This window comes from Scomber japonicus, chromosome 15 (assembly GCF_027409825.1).
Source record: "Scomber japonicus isolate fScoJap1 chromosome 15, fScoJap1.pri, whole genome shotgun sequence".
Lineage (NCBI taxonomy): Eukaryota > Metazoa > Chordata > Actinopteri > Scombriformes > Scombridae > Scomber > Scomber japonicus.
The window spans coordinates 4416596-4433393 of record NC_070592.1 but is presented as its reverse complement, the minus strand read 5'-3'; the positions used below and the strand labels follow the sequence as shown (position 1 = coordinate 4433393).

Genomic DNA, 16798 nt, shown 5'->3' with positions numbered 1-16798 from the left:
CTCTCTCTCTCTCTCTCTCTTTTCGTCTGTCTTTCAGGTCTATTCAGGGCTGCGGTGCCCAGCGGAGCATCCACAGGGATCTACGAGGCTCTGGAGCTCCGAGATGGAGACAAGAGCCGTTACAAGGGCAAAGGTACGAAGCGAGGAAAGCTCTACATGCAAGTTTTTGGCTTATCAAGCCTGTAAATGGTTGTCTGGTGGATGTATGAGGAGAACATGCTCACTAGAGACTTCTGGTTAAACCTCTGACTTACTTCAATGGGGATAAAACAATTCAACCGTGCAGCTGCTCTATACTTTTAAATTGGGTTGGACCAAATGGATTAAATTCTGACAGAGAAAGGAGTCATTTTTGGGTTGGAGTTACTTATTTGTAGATGTTTCACAATGTAAGTCTATGTGGAAAAGTATTCAGGCCCATTTATGCTCAACGTACATACGAAAATGTATCCGTCCTCACTAGAGCTACGTATCGAGCATAGACTGTATAAAAGAAATGGACGTAACATCCGTGACGTCACCCATTGGTTTGTGGACTGCTGCTCGGAAGCCAATAGTTTCTAATCTGGGCAGCGCCATCTTGAAAATTTCAGGTGCATGCTGGGAAAAATAAAAACACAGATTCTACTTATATGGGCATGAGGCGGGGCCATGGGCGGAGCGGGGAGGTTGCTATGGTTGTGAGGGCTGGATCTCGAGGACATTGGTCAATCAACCTGTCAATCAGGACGTAGCCACGCCCTAATGCATACCCTGCTTTATCGTCACATATAAAATCAGGGAGGCCAAAATGTCCCAAATGAACATCATACTGCATTGAAGAAGGCTTTAAACTAGCGATTGAGACCATAAACACATTTTGAAAACGTTTACTGAGGTTAGAAATCAAGTGAGAAGTTGGTGAATTCTCCATTGACTTGTATAGAGACGGTCGCCCCCTGGTGGCCGTTTGATAGAATGCAGTTCTAAGTTACTTCCGCGTTGGCCTCATTTCAGAGGACCAGAACTCCCCGCCTGGTATCGAATAGTGACAGCAACACTGCCCCCCCCATGATTTCCGGTGGTACTGCTCCGTTTGGTCCGTATCCGTAAGCTTTATGGAAACGTGCAGAAATACAGATGAAATGAACGCAGAGCACGGATAGAAGGCTCCGTCCGTATCCGTATTTAACGTTGAGCATAAATGGGCCTTTAGTGTGCATCATGTGACATTGTAATTAAATGACATTGTATGTCAAATTTACTTCCAGATATCCAGTTGTCTTTATATTATGTATTTATTATATCATTTTTTTCCTCATATTTGTGTTGACCTGATGAATGTGAGTCCAATATTAGCTCTTTTTGAACTCTAGTTTGGTCTCCACCAACTCTCGACCAACATATGTCTCTTTAGCTGCTAGATGTCCCACTTTCTTTCTAAATGTGTCTCTGTGCTGTTTTATTCTGGGTTGGTTGTGTATCCTCAGCTTTGTTTGAGCTTGAAAGGCTGCAGTCATACAAAGAGCTGAAACAGAGCTACAACACACTTCCTCTTTGCTTCTTCACCAGTCACGGCGATGGTTTGATTGTCTTTTGTCCTTTTTTTTCTCCTCTAGGTGTTTTGAAGGCAGTCGGGCATATCAATGACACTCTGGGTCCGGCCCTCATAGCCTCGGTGAGTCACCAGCTTTAATACGCTCTGTCTGGAGCCGTTAAAAGGTGTGACGTCTCCAACCCTTGACAGTCTCAGAAGGTGAAAGACTAACGAGACGCACTTGGGAAAATAGCTTCGTCATTCTTTAAGGATTCAATAACGGACTTTAACCCTTGTGCCGTCCTCCCGGGTCAAATTGACCCCATCCGTTTTGACTGTTCCTTCTTTTCTCCCTTCCTTCCTTCCTTCTTCCCTCCTTCTCTCTTTCTTTCCTCCCTCCCTCCTTTCCTTCTTCCTTCCTTCCCTCCTTCTCTCTTTCTTTCCTCCCTCCCTCCTTTCCTTCCTTCCTCCTTCCTTACTCCTTTACTTCCCTCTTTCCTCCCTCCTTTCCTTCCTTCTTTTCTCCCTCCTTTCCTTCCTTCCTTGTCTCCTTCTCTCTTTCTTTCCTCCCTCCTTTCCTTCCTTCCTTGCCTCCTTCTCTCTTTCTTTCCTCCCTTCCCTCCTTTCCTTCTTCCTTCCTTCCCTCCTTCTCTCTTTCTTTCCTCCCTCCCTCCTTTCCTTCCTTCCTCCTTTACTTCCCTCTTTCCTCCCTCCTTTCCTTCCCTCTTTTCTCCCTCCTTTCCTTCCTTCCTTGCCTCCTTCTCTCTTTCTTTCCTCCCTTCCCTCCTTTCCTTCTTCCTTCCTTCCCTCCTTCTCTCTTTCTTTCCTCCCTTCGTTCTTTCCTCTGTCCTTCTTTCCTTCCTTCCTCCTTCCTTTCTTCTTCGCTGTGAGAACGAGATAAACTCTGCTCAGCTATGTGACGGTGGAGAAAAGCGTGTGTGTGTGTGTGTGTGTGTGTGTGTGTGTGAGAAGACAAAGTGAATGAGGTGTGTGAGAGTGTAAGAAAATGTCCGCAGCAGTGCATCATGGGTAATTTCCTCCAGCAGCAGATGTTTCGCCTGGATATTAATCTTGGTGATCAGTCAGGCGGGAAAAACAGCCGAACGGCTCCGAGCCCCTGAACGTCACATCAGAGCTCGTCAGAGAGACGGACCAGACTGTGTGTGTGTGTGTGTGTGTGTGTGTGTGTGTGTGTGTGTGTGGTGTGTGTGTGTGTGTGTGTGTGTGTGTGTGTGTGTGTGTGTGTGTGTGTCACAGTGATGTTAATTAGCAATTAAATGCTTTATATGTCACATTTAAAGCTCGTATGTACGTTAAGTCTGTTTTGACTGTTCCTTCTTTCCTCCCATTCTTCCTTCCTTCTGTCCTTCTTTCCTCTCTCCTTCTTTCCTTCCTCCATCCCCCTTTCTTCCTTCCTTCTTTCCTTCCTTCCTTCCTCCCTCCTACTCTTTCTTTCCTCCCTCCTTCCTTCCTTCCTTCCTTCCTTCTTCTCTTTCTTTCCTCCCCCAACCTTCCTTCTTTCCTTCCTTCCTCCCTTCCTCTTTTCCTTTCTCTCTCCCTCCATGCTTCCTTCCTCCCTCCCTCCTTCTTTCGTCCCTCCTTCTCTCTTTCTTTCCTCCCCTAACTTTCCTTCTTTCCTCCCTCTCTCTCTCTCCTTTCCTTCCTTCTTCCTTCCTCCCTCCCTCCCTCCCTCTCTCCCTCCTTCCCTTCCTTCTTCCTTCCTCCCTCCCTCCCTCCTTCCTTGACTCGAGGACAACAGGAGGGTTAACGAAAGACTAAATGAGTCTGAGTGCTTCTTTAGACTGAGCCGGCTTGCGGAGGATAATGATTTTATAATCTGTCCTAAAACAATCTCAGGGAAACAGCAATGAAGGCGAACCAGAGTATGAGCAGATATGAGTTTCTAAGGAGCGTTATGACTACATGAAATATTGTTGTGTGGTTGTGTTTCCTAAAGCAGAACTGTCTAAAGCTTCCTGTTTGTCCTCCCGGGTTAAAACTGACCTGGTTTGGTTTGACTCTTTATAAAACATATGGTACAAGTTATCACCCAATCAAGTTCACCCCGTCTGTTTTGACTCTTCCTTCCTTCCTTCCTTCCTTCTTTCCTTCCTTCCTACCTCCCTCCCTTCTTTCCTCCTTTTCTTCCTTCTTCCTCCCTCCCTTCCATCCTTCCTTCCTTACTTCCTTCCTTTCAGCGATCCTTCCTTCCTTCTTTTCTTCCTTCATCCTCCCTCCTTTCCTTCCTCCTTCCCTTCCTTCTTTCTTTCCTTCCTCCCTTCCTTTCTCCCTACCTTTCTTGCTTCCTTCTTTCCTTCCTTCCTCCCTTCCTTTCTCCCTACCTTTCCTTCCTTTTTTCCTTTCATCGATCCTCCCTCCCTTCTATCCTTCCTTCCTCCCTCCCTCCTTTCCATCCTTCCTTCCTCCCTCCCTTCCTTCCTTCATTCCATCCTTCCTTCCATCCTCCCTTCCTTCCTTGACTCGAGGACAACAGGAGGGTTAAATGAAAGTATACCTAATTGTTGAGTTGTTGTCCTCTTCGGTCAAAATTGAAATGAAGACACCAGGAGGATTAAGATATATTTCTACAGACTGTATAGTTGATCTACTTCTACATGTGTGTGAGTGAGTGATTACGGTGTGTTTTGTGTGTTTGTGTGTGCAGGGCATCAGCGTGGTGGAGCAGGAGCAGTTGGACAACACGATGATCGAGATGGACGGCACAGAAAACAAATGTGAGTCAAAACACGGCGGGAGTGAGCGGTGATGATGATGATGACTAACACATCTAACACCAACATCATCATCATCTGAGTCTAGCAGCCAGCTGGAAACCTCCCCGTTTCAAACTGCTCACACTTCACTTGTGAAAAGTCACACATGGTTTTTTTTTTTTTGTTTTTTTTACTAAAGGCATGTTGGTGACAAAGTGGTAATGAGAGGCATAAATACAGACGGGAACACGCCGCTCCAAACAGGCTTTGACGGGACCAAAACACACGCGGGTCTTTAATGAATGAATGAATGCATTGTTAATTTATTTGAATGTACAAGCAGCATGTCAGCCAGTCATTTCAGGAAGCTAAGATAAGCAGCCGTGAAAATTATGGTGCTGGGAGAAATTGGATTCAGCAAAGCACCAGGAAAGCTGTCAGACTCAACTGAGGCTGAATGCATTAAGACATTAATTTAATTTCCTTCTCTGTCCAAATAAATACAGTCAGAGTATATCAGCTGAGGTTATACAGAGATAAGAAGAGAGTTCATTTACAAGAGAGTTCATTCTTCTTTCTTGTTGCATTGCTTTAATATTTTGGGAATAAGTGCAAATTAATAAAATACAGCTGTAATTTAGTGGTTACTTAAATTTTTTTTAACGTAAAACAAATACAGGCAACATGTCTTACTGTCCTATACAAAAAATAAAACATTATATGATGTGAAATGTTATATTCAGGTAACATTCTTAAAATAATAACATCTGAAATGTGTTATTATGTGTTTAGATATGATCATTTTGAATTTTGGTCTAAGGATTGATTTTAGAGAAAACGAACCAAAACTCCAAGGTCCCCCAATTGGAGGACCCTGAAGACTCTCCGTAGTAAAAGGCATAAAACGCTGCACTAATGATGTAGCAATACAGTCATACTGCACATCAGATTAAACAGGAGAAACTCCGCTACAAGCACATAGAAGTCATTTTTACACACACCAAACACAACTCAAACACCAAGCATATTAATGATCAAATATCACAATCCGAATAGCGTCAGAAAGTCAACCTACTCTCCACATTTCCATAGCAACCGCTCAGATACTTCATGGTAACACAAACAAATAGCATCTCATATGAAAGCTAAGACCCTGCAGAGTTCAACAGTACCACTATTATTACCCTACGACACAAACTCAGTGAACCAGCAGCCAAAGAATACAAAGGTAAACAACCACTTATTTACAGCGACTAACAGGAATTATGTCTTACCTTTTGAAGTTTTGTGATGAAAAGTTTTACTTAAGAGCAACAAACGCTGGTTTTAGTAAGTCCAACATGGCGGGGTCTGTTTACAACTAATAAAACTTCAACCCAACTTCATTTTTTGGGGGGAAGTTCGTTTCGTGTACGATCCATTTGCTTCCTTATAGTTAGCCAATCATGTGTCTGGCACAAATTTCGACACTGCCCCTAAATTCTATTGGCTCTAACGGTTAAAACGAGCTGTCAATCATCCAAATCGACCAATCCCCTGCCGAGATATTAGCCCGCGTATCTTCCGGAGCTAAATCCGGCGATAGCTTCCTTTACGCATGAGTGTAGTACACCACCCGCTTTCTGCCCATTGCGGGTGGAGTGAGACACCACCCGCTTCTGCCCATTGCGGGTGGAGTGAGAGACGGTAGCAATGTTTGAGAGAGTTTTTTGAGAGTTTGTCAGTATTTTTGGTCATTTATATGAACGGAAATGGCAGGAAGTCGTCCAGACAACACTGTGGATATGGATGTGTGCCAAGATGGCCATTTTGGAGAGTTGGCCTAAGCAGTCTGTACTAAAACCTCTGTCATTTTGCTCAGCTTCACTTTATAAGGACCAAACTTGGCAGAGATAATGGTCACACATTGTGCTATGCTTTGATTTAGAGTTTTAGCTTCATCCTCCTCATTTCAAAGAGATATTCATGAAAATGTGTGATTTTTTAGGCGGAAATGAAATGTCATTTATGCTTGTGTGCCATCTTAATTTACTCTGAGCCAGTGCCATAAATATTGTTCCCTTTATTATGACAACAATCATTCAAATAGACCTTGTAGATACAGAGATATATAGTAGCAACCTAAAAAAGAGCCTACAGCTTAAGAGGTTAAAAAGTACATAAATGGGTTAATTATTATTTATTTTATTAGTATTTTACTTATTATTATGAAGTATGTCTTAATTACTGTATTAGAGAAAATAAGAATTGTTGTATTTTACCTATCGCCATGTTTTAGTAGCCCGGAACAAACATATTGTTAAAGGTTTTGAGGCCAACGTAACTTCTCCTGTACATAAAGAGGGGGAGGGAATATTCAGCTGGCTGCAATCTCCAACTTCACCACTAGATGGCACTAAACCACACACACTGGTTCATTAATACTAGACTGAAAAACACTGACGGGGTGGTTAGAATTGGGATTTTTTTAAAGCATAACCATCGGTAATGTCATAATGTACACCTCTAATTGATGAGTTCAACCACTAGAGGTCAGCAAAAGCAAACTGCGATTAATAAAAAAATGCAAAAACTATAATTCAAACTAAACCAAATTTAAACAACTGAACCAGCATACCAATAACAATACAACATTTTAATAGCCCTGCTAATAGTTTGCAGGTTTCATCTACTTCTGCTTCACGTCTTCACTCCTATTTCATATTTTCTCTGTAAATGTAAACAACCCCCCCCCCAAAAAAAAATAGGCTGTAAATATTATATATCTTAAAATTTTAAACTCTTTCCTCTGTCCTGTCAAACAGCTCAGTTCGGGGCCAACGCCATCCTCGGAGTGTCTCTAGCCATCTGTAAGGCCGGCGCTGCAGAGAAAGAAGTTCCTTTATACCGCCACATAGCCGACCTGGCCGGAAACACGGAGCTGGTGCTGCCGGTTCCTGTAAGACTCAAACGCATCACAGCCTCACTGCACAGTCTGTGAAAGCTTTTACAGACCAGTCACTGGAAATGATTGATGGAAAATCTGCAACTAAATTTGAAACCTTCGTGTCGTCCTCCCGGGTCAAATTGACCCCGTCTGTTTCAACTGTTCCTTCCTCCTTCTTTCCTTCCCTCCTGCCTCCTTTCCTTTCATCTTCCTTTTTTCCTTTCCTTTCCTTTCCTTCCTCCCTCCTTTCCTTCCTTCCATCTTTCTCCCTCCTTCTTTCCTTCCCTTCTGCCTTCCTCTTTTCCTTTCTTCCTCCCTCCCTCCTTCCTTCCTTCCTGCCTTCCTCTTTTCCTTTCTCTCTCCCTCCTTCCCTTCCTCCCTCTCTTCCTTCCTTCTCCCTCCCTTCCTTAACTCGAGGACAACAGGAGTGTTAAGTAAAAAACTTTTGCAGGTCAAAGCTTTTCAAATGTAAACCTTATTTATATACTTATATAAAAATACACACACGGCAGACTGAGAAGCCCTTTCTCACAGTACCAGGTGGTAAAAATAAATAAAATAAAGAACATGGGACAGAAAAAAGACATTTAGTGTAAAGTGTGCAGCATATAAAAGCAGATAAAGAGACCTGAGTAAGTTAAAAGAGAACTTATTGAACTTTTTTTGAACTTTTTCTTCAAACAGGATTAAAACAATCATGACTTTTTCATCATTGGTTTCTTGTAGCTTTTGCATCTAAATTATTTGTGTAATGCTTTTTCTTTGTCAAAAATATTTGATTAATTTATGTGATTACACTTTTGCATCATGTGAAAATGTACCTTACATCTCCATCTTTCTTGTTTCTTCTCCTCCGCAGGCCTTTAATGTGATAAACGGAGGTTCTCATGCTGGAAACAAACTGGCCATGCAGGAGTTCATGGTCCTTCCTGTTGGTGCCGAGTCCTTCAAGTAAGAATTTGATATGAACACAAACCAGTCTGGGAAACATGATCCTTTTTTTAAAAATTAGCAATTACTTTTGGAAAATGTAACACTATTAGGCTGCGTTCACACTGCAGGCAAATCTGATTCAAATCTGATTTTTAGGCCTGACTGTCCACACTGTTTTTAGCAAGTGTCCAAATGGGATTTGGCTCTGTTCAGACTGGGCCACATTAATGACCAATCTGACAGGTTGCCGTGGCAACGTCGTCAGAGCGGAGGCGTCATCTAGCGTGTATTGTGTGATGTCATATAATTGCGACAGCAACAACAAACCCTCGAGCTTTACTTGAACAGAGCCATCTCCCCAAAGATTAATAATATGGTTTGGTCCTCTGTCCGTGGACTGATGTTTACGTCCTCCGTTGCCTCCAGTGATATCACCTAGCAACAACAACTGGAATAAGTCCTCCAGTGATATCACCTAGCAACAACAGCTGGAATAAGTCCTCCAGTGATATCACCTAGCAACAACAACTGGAATAAGTCCTCCAGTGATATCACCTAGCAACAACAACTGGAATAAGTCCTCCAGTGATATCACCTAGCAACAACAACTGGAATAAGTCCTCCAGTGATATCACCTAGCAACAACAACTGGAATAAGTCCTCCAGTGATATCACCTAGCAACAACAACTGGAATAAGCAGGTCTGGTGTCTCATAGAGTGACGTAGCGTAGAGACGTAGAGAGACGTCACGGAAAGTCAAATCTGATATAAGTGTTTTGAGATGTTCAGACTCAGACACATCTGTCCAAACTTCCTCCCAAAGGTGGTTTCCATCTGGTTTGCAAAAATCGGATCTCATGTGATTTATGACGGTTCAGACTTCATAAGAGCATCTAGTTTCAATCTAGATCAGCTAACAATCGGATTGTGGCTTGCAGTCTGAACGCAGCCTTATAAGTTTACACAATGCTTTTGGTTTTCCGTTGTGTCTTGCTTTGTTCTTTTTTAATCTTCTTTTCTTACTTACTTCCTGTCTGTCTTCCTCAGGGAGGCGTTGAGGATAGGATCGGAGCTGTACCACACACTGAAGGGCGTGATCCAGGAGAAATACGGCCAGGACGCCACCAACGTTGGAGACGAGGGGGGGTTCGCTCCCAACATCCTGGAGAACAGCGAGGGTGAGGAACACAGAACCCACCAATCTAAACCAAAATCATTTTAGCTGTCTTTTTAGCCCTCCCTCCTTTCCTCCCTTCCTTTCTCCCTCCTTTCCTTCCCTCCTTCCCTGCTTCCTTCTCTCCCTCGTTTCCTTCCTCCTTTCCTCCCTACTTTCCATCCTTCCTTCCTTGACTCGAGGACAACAGGAGAGTTAACACATGAAGTGATTCTTTTTGTGTCTTTCTTTTGGGAAATACAAACATGATCTCTCATTTGCTGAAGTCGTCTGATCTGAAATAAACCTACTTATTAATTCAACTTTCTTCAACTCCATTCCTTCCCCCCCATCCATCCTTTCTTCCATTTATGTCCCTCGCTGTCCTCATCTCGCCTCCCTCCTCGCTCTCTCTCTACCTTTCCTTGGTCTCCCCTCTCTTCATTATTTCTCTCCATCCCTCAGCTCTGGATCTGCTGCAGACGGCCATTGAGAAGGCCGGCTTCACGGACAAAGTCGTAGTCGGGATGGACGTCGCTGCCTCAGAGTTTTACCGTGAGGGGAAATACGACCTGGACTTCAAATCCCCACCGGATTCAGAGAGACACATCAGCGCAGAGGAGCTGGCTGACATCTACCAGGGCTTCGTCAACAACTACCCAGGTGGATTATCTTTCTTTAGGCCTCAATGATACATGACTGAGAGGCATAAGATGTTCACTTAAACTCATTAATATTCTTTTTATCTCTCCTTCCCAAGTGGTGTCCATCGAGGACCCCTTCGACCAGGACGACTGGGAGGCCTGGTCCCGTCTGACGGCCCAGGTGGGGATCCAGGTTGTCGGGGACGACCTGACGGTGACCAACCCCAAGAGGATAGAGAAGGCTGCCGAGGAGCGAGCCTGCAACTGCCTGCTGCTCAAAGTCAACCAGATCGGCTCCGTCACCGAGGCCATACAAGGGTACGTCTGCCTTGCTTGCTTGCTTCCTTCCTTCCTTCCTTCCTTCCTTACCTCCTTCCTTTCCTTCTTTCTTCCTTCCTCCCTCCCTCCTTCCTTCCTTCCTTCCTTCCCTTCCCCCTTCCTTCTGTCCTTTTTCTTCCCTCCCTCCCTCCTTCCTTCCTTTCCTCCCTCCCTCCTTCTCTCTTTCTTTCCTCCCCTCTACCTTCCCCCCTCCTTCCTTCCTCCCTCCTCCCTTCCTTCCTTGACTCGAGGACAACAGGGGGGTTAAAGCATGACGTCACATTGTCAAACCAACATATAATCAATGTAATGAGAATAGTATGGCCTCTCATGGTTACCTTGGAGAGGTCAACATGGTCATCCATCTTGACTGAGACGGACAGAGAGTCACAGCCGCCCTGCCATCAGTCACACATGTAGGAACGAGCAGTCTCCATGTCGTTACCTGTCAGCCATGTTGACCTTGTGCCAGATATGAGACGCATCAAACTAGCCTTCATAAAAAAAAAGATAAATGGAGGACAGGGAAGTGACAGCAGGTTTTTAACCCTCCTGTTGTCCTCAAGTCAAGGAAGGGAGGAAGAAGGAAGGGAGGGAGGAAGGAAGGAAGGGAGGGAGAAAGAAAGGATGGAAGGGAGGAAGAACGAAGGAAGGGAGGAAGAAAGAAGGAAAGGAGAAAGAAGGAAGGGGGGAAGGAAAGGAAGGAAGGAAGGGAAGACGGAGGAAAGAAGGAAGGAAGGTAGGAGGGAGGGAGGAAGGAAGGACGGAGGAAAGAGGGAAGGAAGGTAGGAGGGAGGGAGGAAAGAGAGAGGAAGGAAAGCAAGAGAGAAGGACAGATGGAAGGAAGGAAGTGAGGAAAGAAGGAAGCAAAGGCAGAATGGAGGAAGGAAAGAAGGAAGGAAGGGAGGAAGAAGGAAGCAAAGGCGGGAGGGAGGGAGGGAGGAAGGAAGCAAAGGCAGAATGGAGGAAGGAAAGAAGGAAGAAGGAAGGAAGGGAGGAAGAAGGAAGCAAAGGCGGGAGCGAAGAAGGAAGGAAAGGAGGGAGGAAGGAAAGAAGGAAGGACAGAGGAAAGAAGGAAGGAAGGTAGGAGGGAGGGAAAAGAAGGTTTAACATGAAGATTAACTGTCAGTCAGATGTATCGATGCAGCCGACTGGTGTGTTGATATCTTTGTGTAGAGAGAGTGTGTGTGTGTGTGTGTGTGTGTGTGTGTGTGTGTGTGTGTGTTTGTGTGTGTGTGTGTGTGCTCCAGCAGTATTGAATGAGTTTGAGGTTATGAAGCCATCAATCATGACAAGGTGGCTAGATTATTAACAGGAAGGTTGAAGGGAAGATTAACTGATATGAACTAAGCTGATGACAGTAAAGGTGATGTAATGCCTCCGTCACTGCGTTGTTAATGTGATATATATTTCCTCTAATAGGAAAACGCAACAGGAGGCTTGTTTCATTCATCATTTAAATCCTCAGATTAGACCGGAGGCTTTAATTTTCACGCTGCTAGCAGGTTAACGTGTCAGATGAGCTGGAGTTACGCATAAATCACTATCAGATTAATTACCCTAACCCACTAACGAATGCTACAGATCATTTTACACTCTGAGAGGAGATAATATGAACCGCATGCATGTGTTTCAGTGACCTTGAATGTCACTCAGAAACACAGCTGTGCTTCTTGTGTGCTAAAGTTTTTAAAGAGGCCTATATTTATATTTTTCAGGGGCTTAAAAACAACTCTCCTTATTCAGAATACACTGGTCCTTTACCCATTTTTACATGTAAAAGCACCATATAAACATTTCTTTTAGCTTGATTTTTCCTAATGTGACCCTCAGTTCACAAAAATGGAAATAAAATGCATCACTTTTTAAAGTTTTTGAGTAGTGTTTGGGTCCAGTAATGTTCTCCAGGACCATAAAATAGTGATTTGTGGATGTCTGTCTAAGGGTTAATCAAACATTTATCAATTAATTGGTTTAGAAACTAATAATGAGTCAGAATCATAGACTGTATAAAAGAAATGGACGTAACATCCGTGACGTCACCCATTGGTTTGTGGACTGCTGCTCGGAAGCCAATAGTTTCGAATCTAGGCAGCGCCATCTTGAAAATTTCAGGTGCATGCTGGGAAAAATAAAAACACGGATTCTACTTATATGGGCATGAGGCGGGGCCATGGGCGGAGCGGGGAGCTTGCTATGGTTGTGAGGGCTGGATCTCGAGGACATTGGTCAATCAACCTGTCAATCAGGACGTAGCCACGCCCTAATGCATACCCTGCTTTATCGTCACATATAAAATCAGGGAGGCCAAAATGTCCCAAATGAACATCATACTGCATTGAAGAAGGCTTTAAACTAGCGATTGAGACCATAAACACATTTTGAAAACGTTTACTGAGGTTAGAAATCAAGTGAGAAGTTGGTGAATTCTCCATTGACTTGTATAGAGAAGGTCGCCCCCTGTTGGCCTTTTGATAGAATGCAGCTCTAAGTTACTTCCACGTTGGCCTCATTTCAGAGGACCAGAACTCCCCACCTGAAAAAACCCTAGCAAGAAAATGCTTTTTGACTTCCAGTTGCTTTTTATTTCATTGGACTTTGTTTAGTGTAAATTAAGACTTAAATTTAGACTTAAAAACCTTCTTTCTGTCTCTCAGGTGTAAACTGGCTCAGGCGAATGGTTGGGGTGTCATGGTCAGCCATCGCTCAGGAGAGACAGAGGACACCTTCATCGCCGACCTGGTGGTTGGACTCTGCACTGGACAGGTGAGCACATGCTTTATATCGAATATGCCTTAATGCCATGTTCATAATTCAACATTTAACAGCTTTTAAAACCTTTCTGAGTCATTCCTTCTGATGAAATGATGATCCTCTCTCTGTGTGTTGCAGATTAAGACCGGCGCCCCCTGCAGATCTGAGAGGCTGGCCAAGTACAACCAGCTCATGAGGTCAGTGTTTTGCAGTCATAATCTTCCTCTTGGTCTCTTTGAGTCTGTCCCAATACCCACTCTTAAAGTCTTGAGCACTTGTAAATAAATCAAATGTCCAGAGTCAAACCAGCATTGAATTGTCATTGTATCTAAAGCCTGATATCTTAATCCTCTGTGTCATAGACTTTCATTGTTGTCCAAATACTATAAAAACATACCAATGAGTCACATCCCTGCATTTAGGCTCCAAAGGCTAAAAACTGCAATCACATTTACAGTCTCTAGAGAGTAGTTACGTGTAAGGCAGACACCACTGCACTACAATCCACAACCACAAAAGGAAGGAAGGAGGGACGGAAGGAAGGAAGGAAGGAAGGAAGGAAGGAAGGAAGGAAGGAAGGAAGGAAGGAAGGAAGGAAGGAAGGAAGAAAGAAAAAGAAGACAGGAAAGAAGGAAGGAAGGAAGGAAGGACAGGTGGAAGGAAGGAAGGAAGGAAGGAAAGGAGGGAGGGAGGAAGGAAGGGAGGACAGGAAAGAAGGAACGGAGGAAGGATAGGAAGGAATTAAAGACAGAGGAAGGAAGGAAGGAAGAAAGGAAGGAAGGTAGGAGGGAGGGAAGGAGGAAAGAAGGAAGGAGGGATGGAGGGAGAAAGGAAAAGAGGAAGGGAGGACGGGAGGAAAGAAGGAAGTAAAGGAGGAAGGAAGGATGGAGGAAAGAAGGAAGGAAGGAACAGTCAAAACAGACGGGGTCAATTTGACCTGGGAGGACGACGGGAAGGTTAAACATTGTCTAGTTAGACTCCTTTAAACTTGTAAAACTGTAAAGTAGCTATTACTACTGTATTTAATGTCTTTAAAAAGGTAAAATCAGTATTCCTTTTCATATATTTATATATATTCAGTCTTATCTTCTCTTGGCTCTTAATCTGGAGTAGCCGACTATAACACCACTGCTCAGGAGTCCAGTCTGTCTTAGTGCTTAGCATCACTTAGCATCACAAAGCTAATTGACGTGACAGGTGACAGCAGCGCTGATGTCACCACACGTGTCAGGGGCCAGTCAGCAGGAGGAGGAGGAGGAGGAGGAGGAGGAAGGGGGGGAGGGGGAGGAGGAGGAGGAGGAAGGGAGGGAGGGAGGAAAGGAGGGATCGGCTCAGCAGCGTAATCCCATGGGACTGCTGAGGAGACGAGGTGGAGGGTGGAGAGACTTACAGGAGCATTAACCAGCGATAAACACTAATCAGAGCACATACGTGTGTACAGACAGCAGAGAGAAAGAAGAACTGTCATATTTTATAAAAGGATTACTCCAGTCATTTAATTTGGTATTTTCATAAATTTGAGGGACTTGCAAGAGATTATTATTTTTTTTTTTAATGGTCAAAAACAGCAGAGGCGTTCACGCTATGTCATCAGAGCTTTGAGACAAACCCAGTTATATATCACATCTAGAGGTTGATGTGAACGGTTGCCGGCAGATTCTGACAGTGTTTATTTGATTCAGATCTTCCTTAAAATGAGCGAGTAAGCTCAGTGTGAACACAGAGTTCAAATTTTGTTCAGCCCCCGCCTGTCAAAGTCACATTTTATGAGTCTCAACACCTATGTCTACATTTTGACAAAAAATAATTTGTCTCCTTTTTACAGTTTGGCCGTGAGCTCGAGTTAAAAATAAAAATGAAGGTTATTTTTTACTGCTTCTGTCACTCTAGCTAACTGCCGCTTCCACTCTAACTTTGAAGAAAAAGTGATTTCCACTCCTCGTTTGACTGCTCATAGTTTGAAAAGTTTACATGTTATGTATAAAATAGTTTGGTATTTTTCGAGAGAGCACAAATTTTCCTCCGTTTTAAAGTTTGAATCACATTTGTACGTGCAGGTGTGAGAGAGCTAGGTGACTCTGAGGAGCACCCGAGGCACTCCTCTCCAGCTTTACTGCTGGGGAGGAGTGTCTCGGAGCTGAGCACCCGTGGCACTAATGAGTAACATACAACTTAAACTCAATGTAATTATAAAGATGGATCCTATTGGCTTTAATTTGTCACTTTTTGGAACAGAGACCATCAGGCAGTTTTTCTCTCCTCTGTTACAGACCTGATTTTTGATGCAGGATTTAAATAATTTCACATAAAAATGAATTAAATAACTCTCTTAATAACTTACCTTCACTCTTTCTTTCTCTTTTTTGTCCCTACTCTGCAGGATTGAAGAGGAGTTGGGCGACCAGGCTCGTTTTGCAGGCCATAACTTCAGGAACCCCAGCGCCCTGTGAAACTGACAGACGAATGATAACACACACACACTAACCTACACACACACACACACTAACCTACACACACACACACACTAACCTACACACACACACACTAACCTACACACACGACAAAAACACAGACCGAGCCATGTATAAATAAATAAATCTCACTGATTCATGAAAAACACACGAGCAAAAGAGCCAAGCAAAAAAAAAAGAAAAGAATTAAAAAAAAAAAAAACACAAAAATAAAATTATGCACTGGACTTAATATATAAATATATATATATATATATATATATTGGTAGGGAGATGATGCGGTATGCACACACACACACACACACACACACACACACACACACACACATGCAGGGGAATCAATAAGAATATAAAATAAGCCAGACATGCACTGTTACTGTAGTTTTAAAGGAATAGTTCATGTACAGCAGACAGAGGACAGATTCATGTAAAAACTGAGAGTTCAATAAGTAGAGAAATATTAGGATTAAATAAAGTGAAGCACGAAAACTGAAAGGGAAAAAAAAAAACTCAACTAAAAGATGCCAAAAGAAGAAAGAAATAAAACAGTTTCAGGGATTGATTGAAAAAAAAAAAAAAAAACTACACACACACTTCACACACTCTGCTGAATCACACACTGACCTGGACACTGAAGCACCTGCACTCTGCCCACTTCTGTCCTCTGCCCTCCTTCTTGTTTTTCATCACCTTTTCTCCTTCTTCTTCTTCTTCTTCTTCTTCGTCAAAGTCCTTTTCTCTGGTTTTTAACCCTGGTTTTCCTCCCATGTGACTCTGATGACGGCAGATTATTTGTTCTCTCCTGCTTGAAGTCCCGCCTCTGTCCTAAAATAAGAAAAAATAAATAAATAAATAAAAATACCCCCCCCCCCTCCCTCCTCTCTTCTCTTCCTTCAAATGTTCCTTCAGTTTCTCCTGAGTGTCCATAGTATAGCTGTGTTGACTAAAGAAGAAAGAATTTAAAAAATGAATAAAATAAAAAAAGAACGCTTGTCATTGAAAATAATGTGAAAATATGTGAAATAAAAAGTAATTTACAATTTCAATCACAGTTAAAAGCTTTTTGTCTTTTTTTTGTGTGTGTGTGTTTCTTCTTTAACCCTCCTGTTGTCCTCAGGAAGGACAGGAGGAAGGAAGGAAGGTAGGAAGGAAGGAAGAGAGGGAGAGAGAAAGGAAGGAAGAGGGAGGGAGGGAGGAGAGAAGGAAGGAAGGAAAAGAGGGAGAGAGGAAGGAAGGAAAGAAAGAAAGAAGAGAGGGAGAGAGGAAGGAAGGAGGAGGGAGGGAGGAAAGGAGGGAAGAAGGAAGGAAGGGAGGAAGAAGGAAAGAAAGGAGGAAGGAAGGAAGGACAGAGGAAAGAAAGACAGGAAG

The 16798-nt window shown here is 43.3% G+C and overlaps 1 protein-coding gene across 1 annotated transcript in view; it reads left to right on the top strand.

Annotated features, from left to right (window-relative positions):
• LOC128374705 (gamma-enolase-like) overlaps nt 1-15409 on the top strand; it is a 17098-nt gene extending 1689 nt beyond the window's left edge. Inside the window, exons 2-12 of the mRNA XM_053334968.1 lie at nt 38-133; nt 1599-1657; nt 4182-4251; nt 7035-7168; nt 8016-8107; nt 9138-9268; nt 9709-9906; nt 10004-10205; nt 12863-12971; nt 13098-13156; nt 15340-15409. Of these exons, the coding sequence (XP_053190943.1) occupies nt 38-133; nt 1599-1657; nt 4182-4251; nt 7035-7168; nt 8016-8107; nt 9138-9268; nt 9709-9906; nt 10004-10205; nt 12863-12971; nt 13098-13156; nt 15340-15409 (1220 nt within the window). The remainder of the gene's footprint in view (nt 1-37; nt 134-1598; nt 1658-4181; nt 4252-7034; nt 7169-8015; nt 8108-9137; nt 9269-9708; nt 9907-10003; nt 10206-12862; nt 12972-13097; nt 13157-15339) is intronic.
• The last annotated feature ends 1389 nt before the right edge of the window (nt 15410-16798 follow it).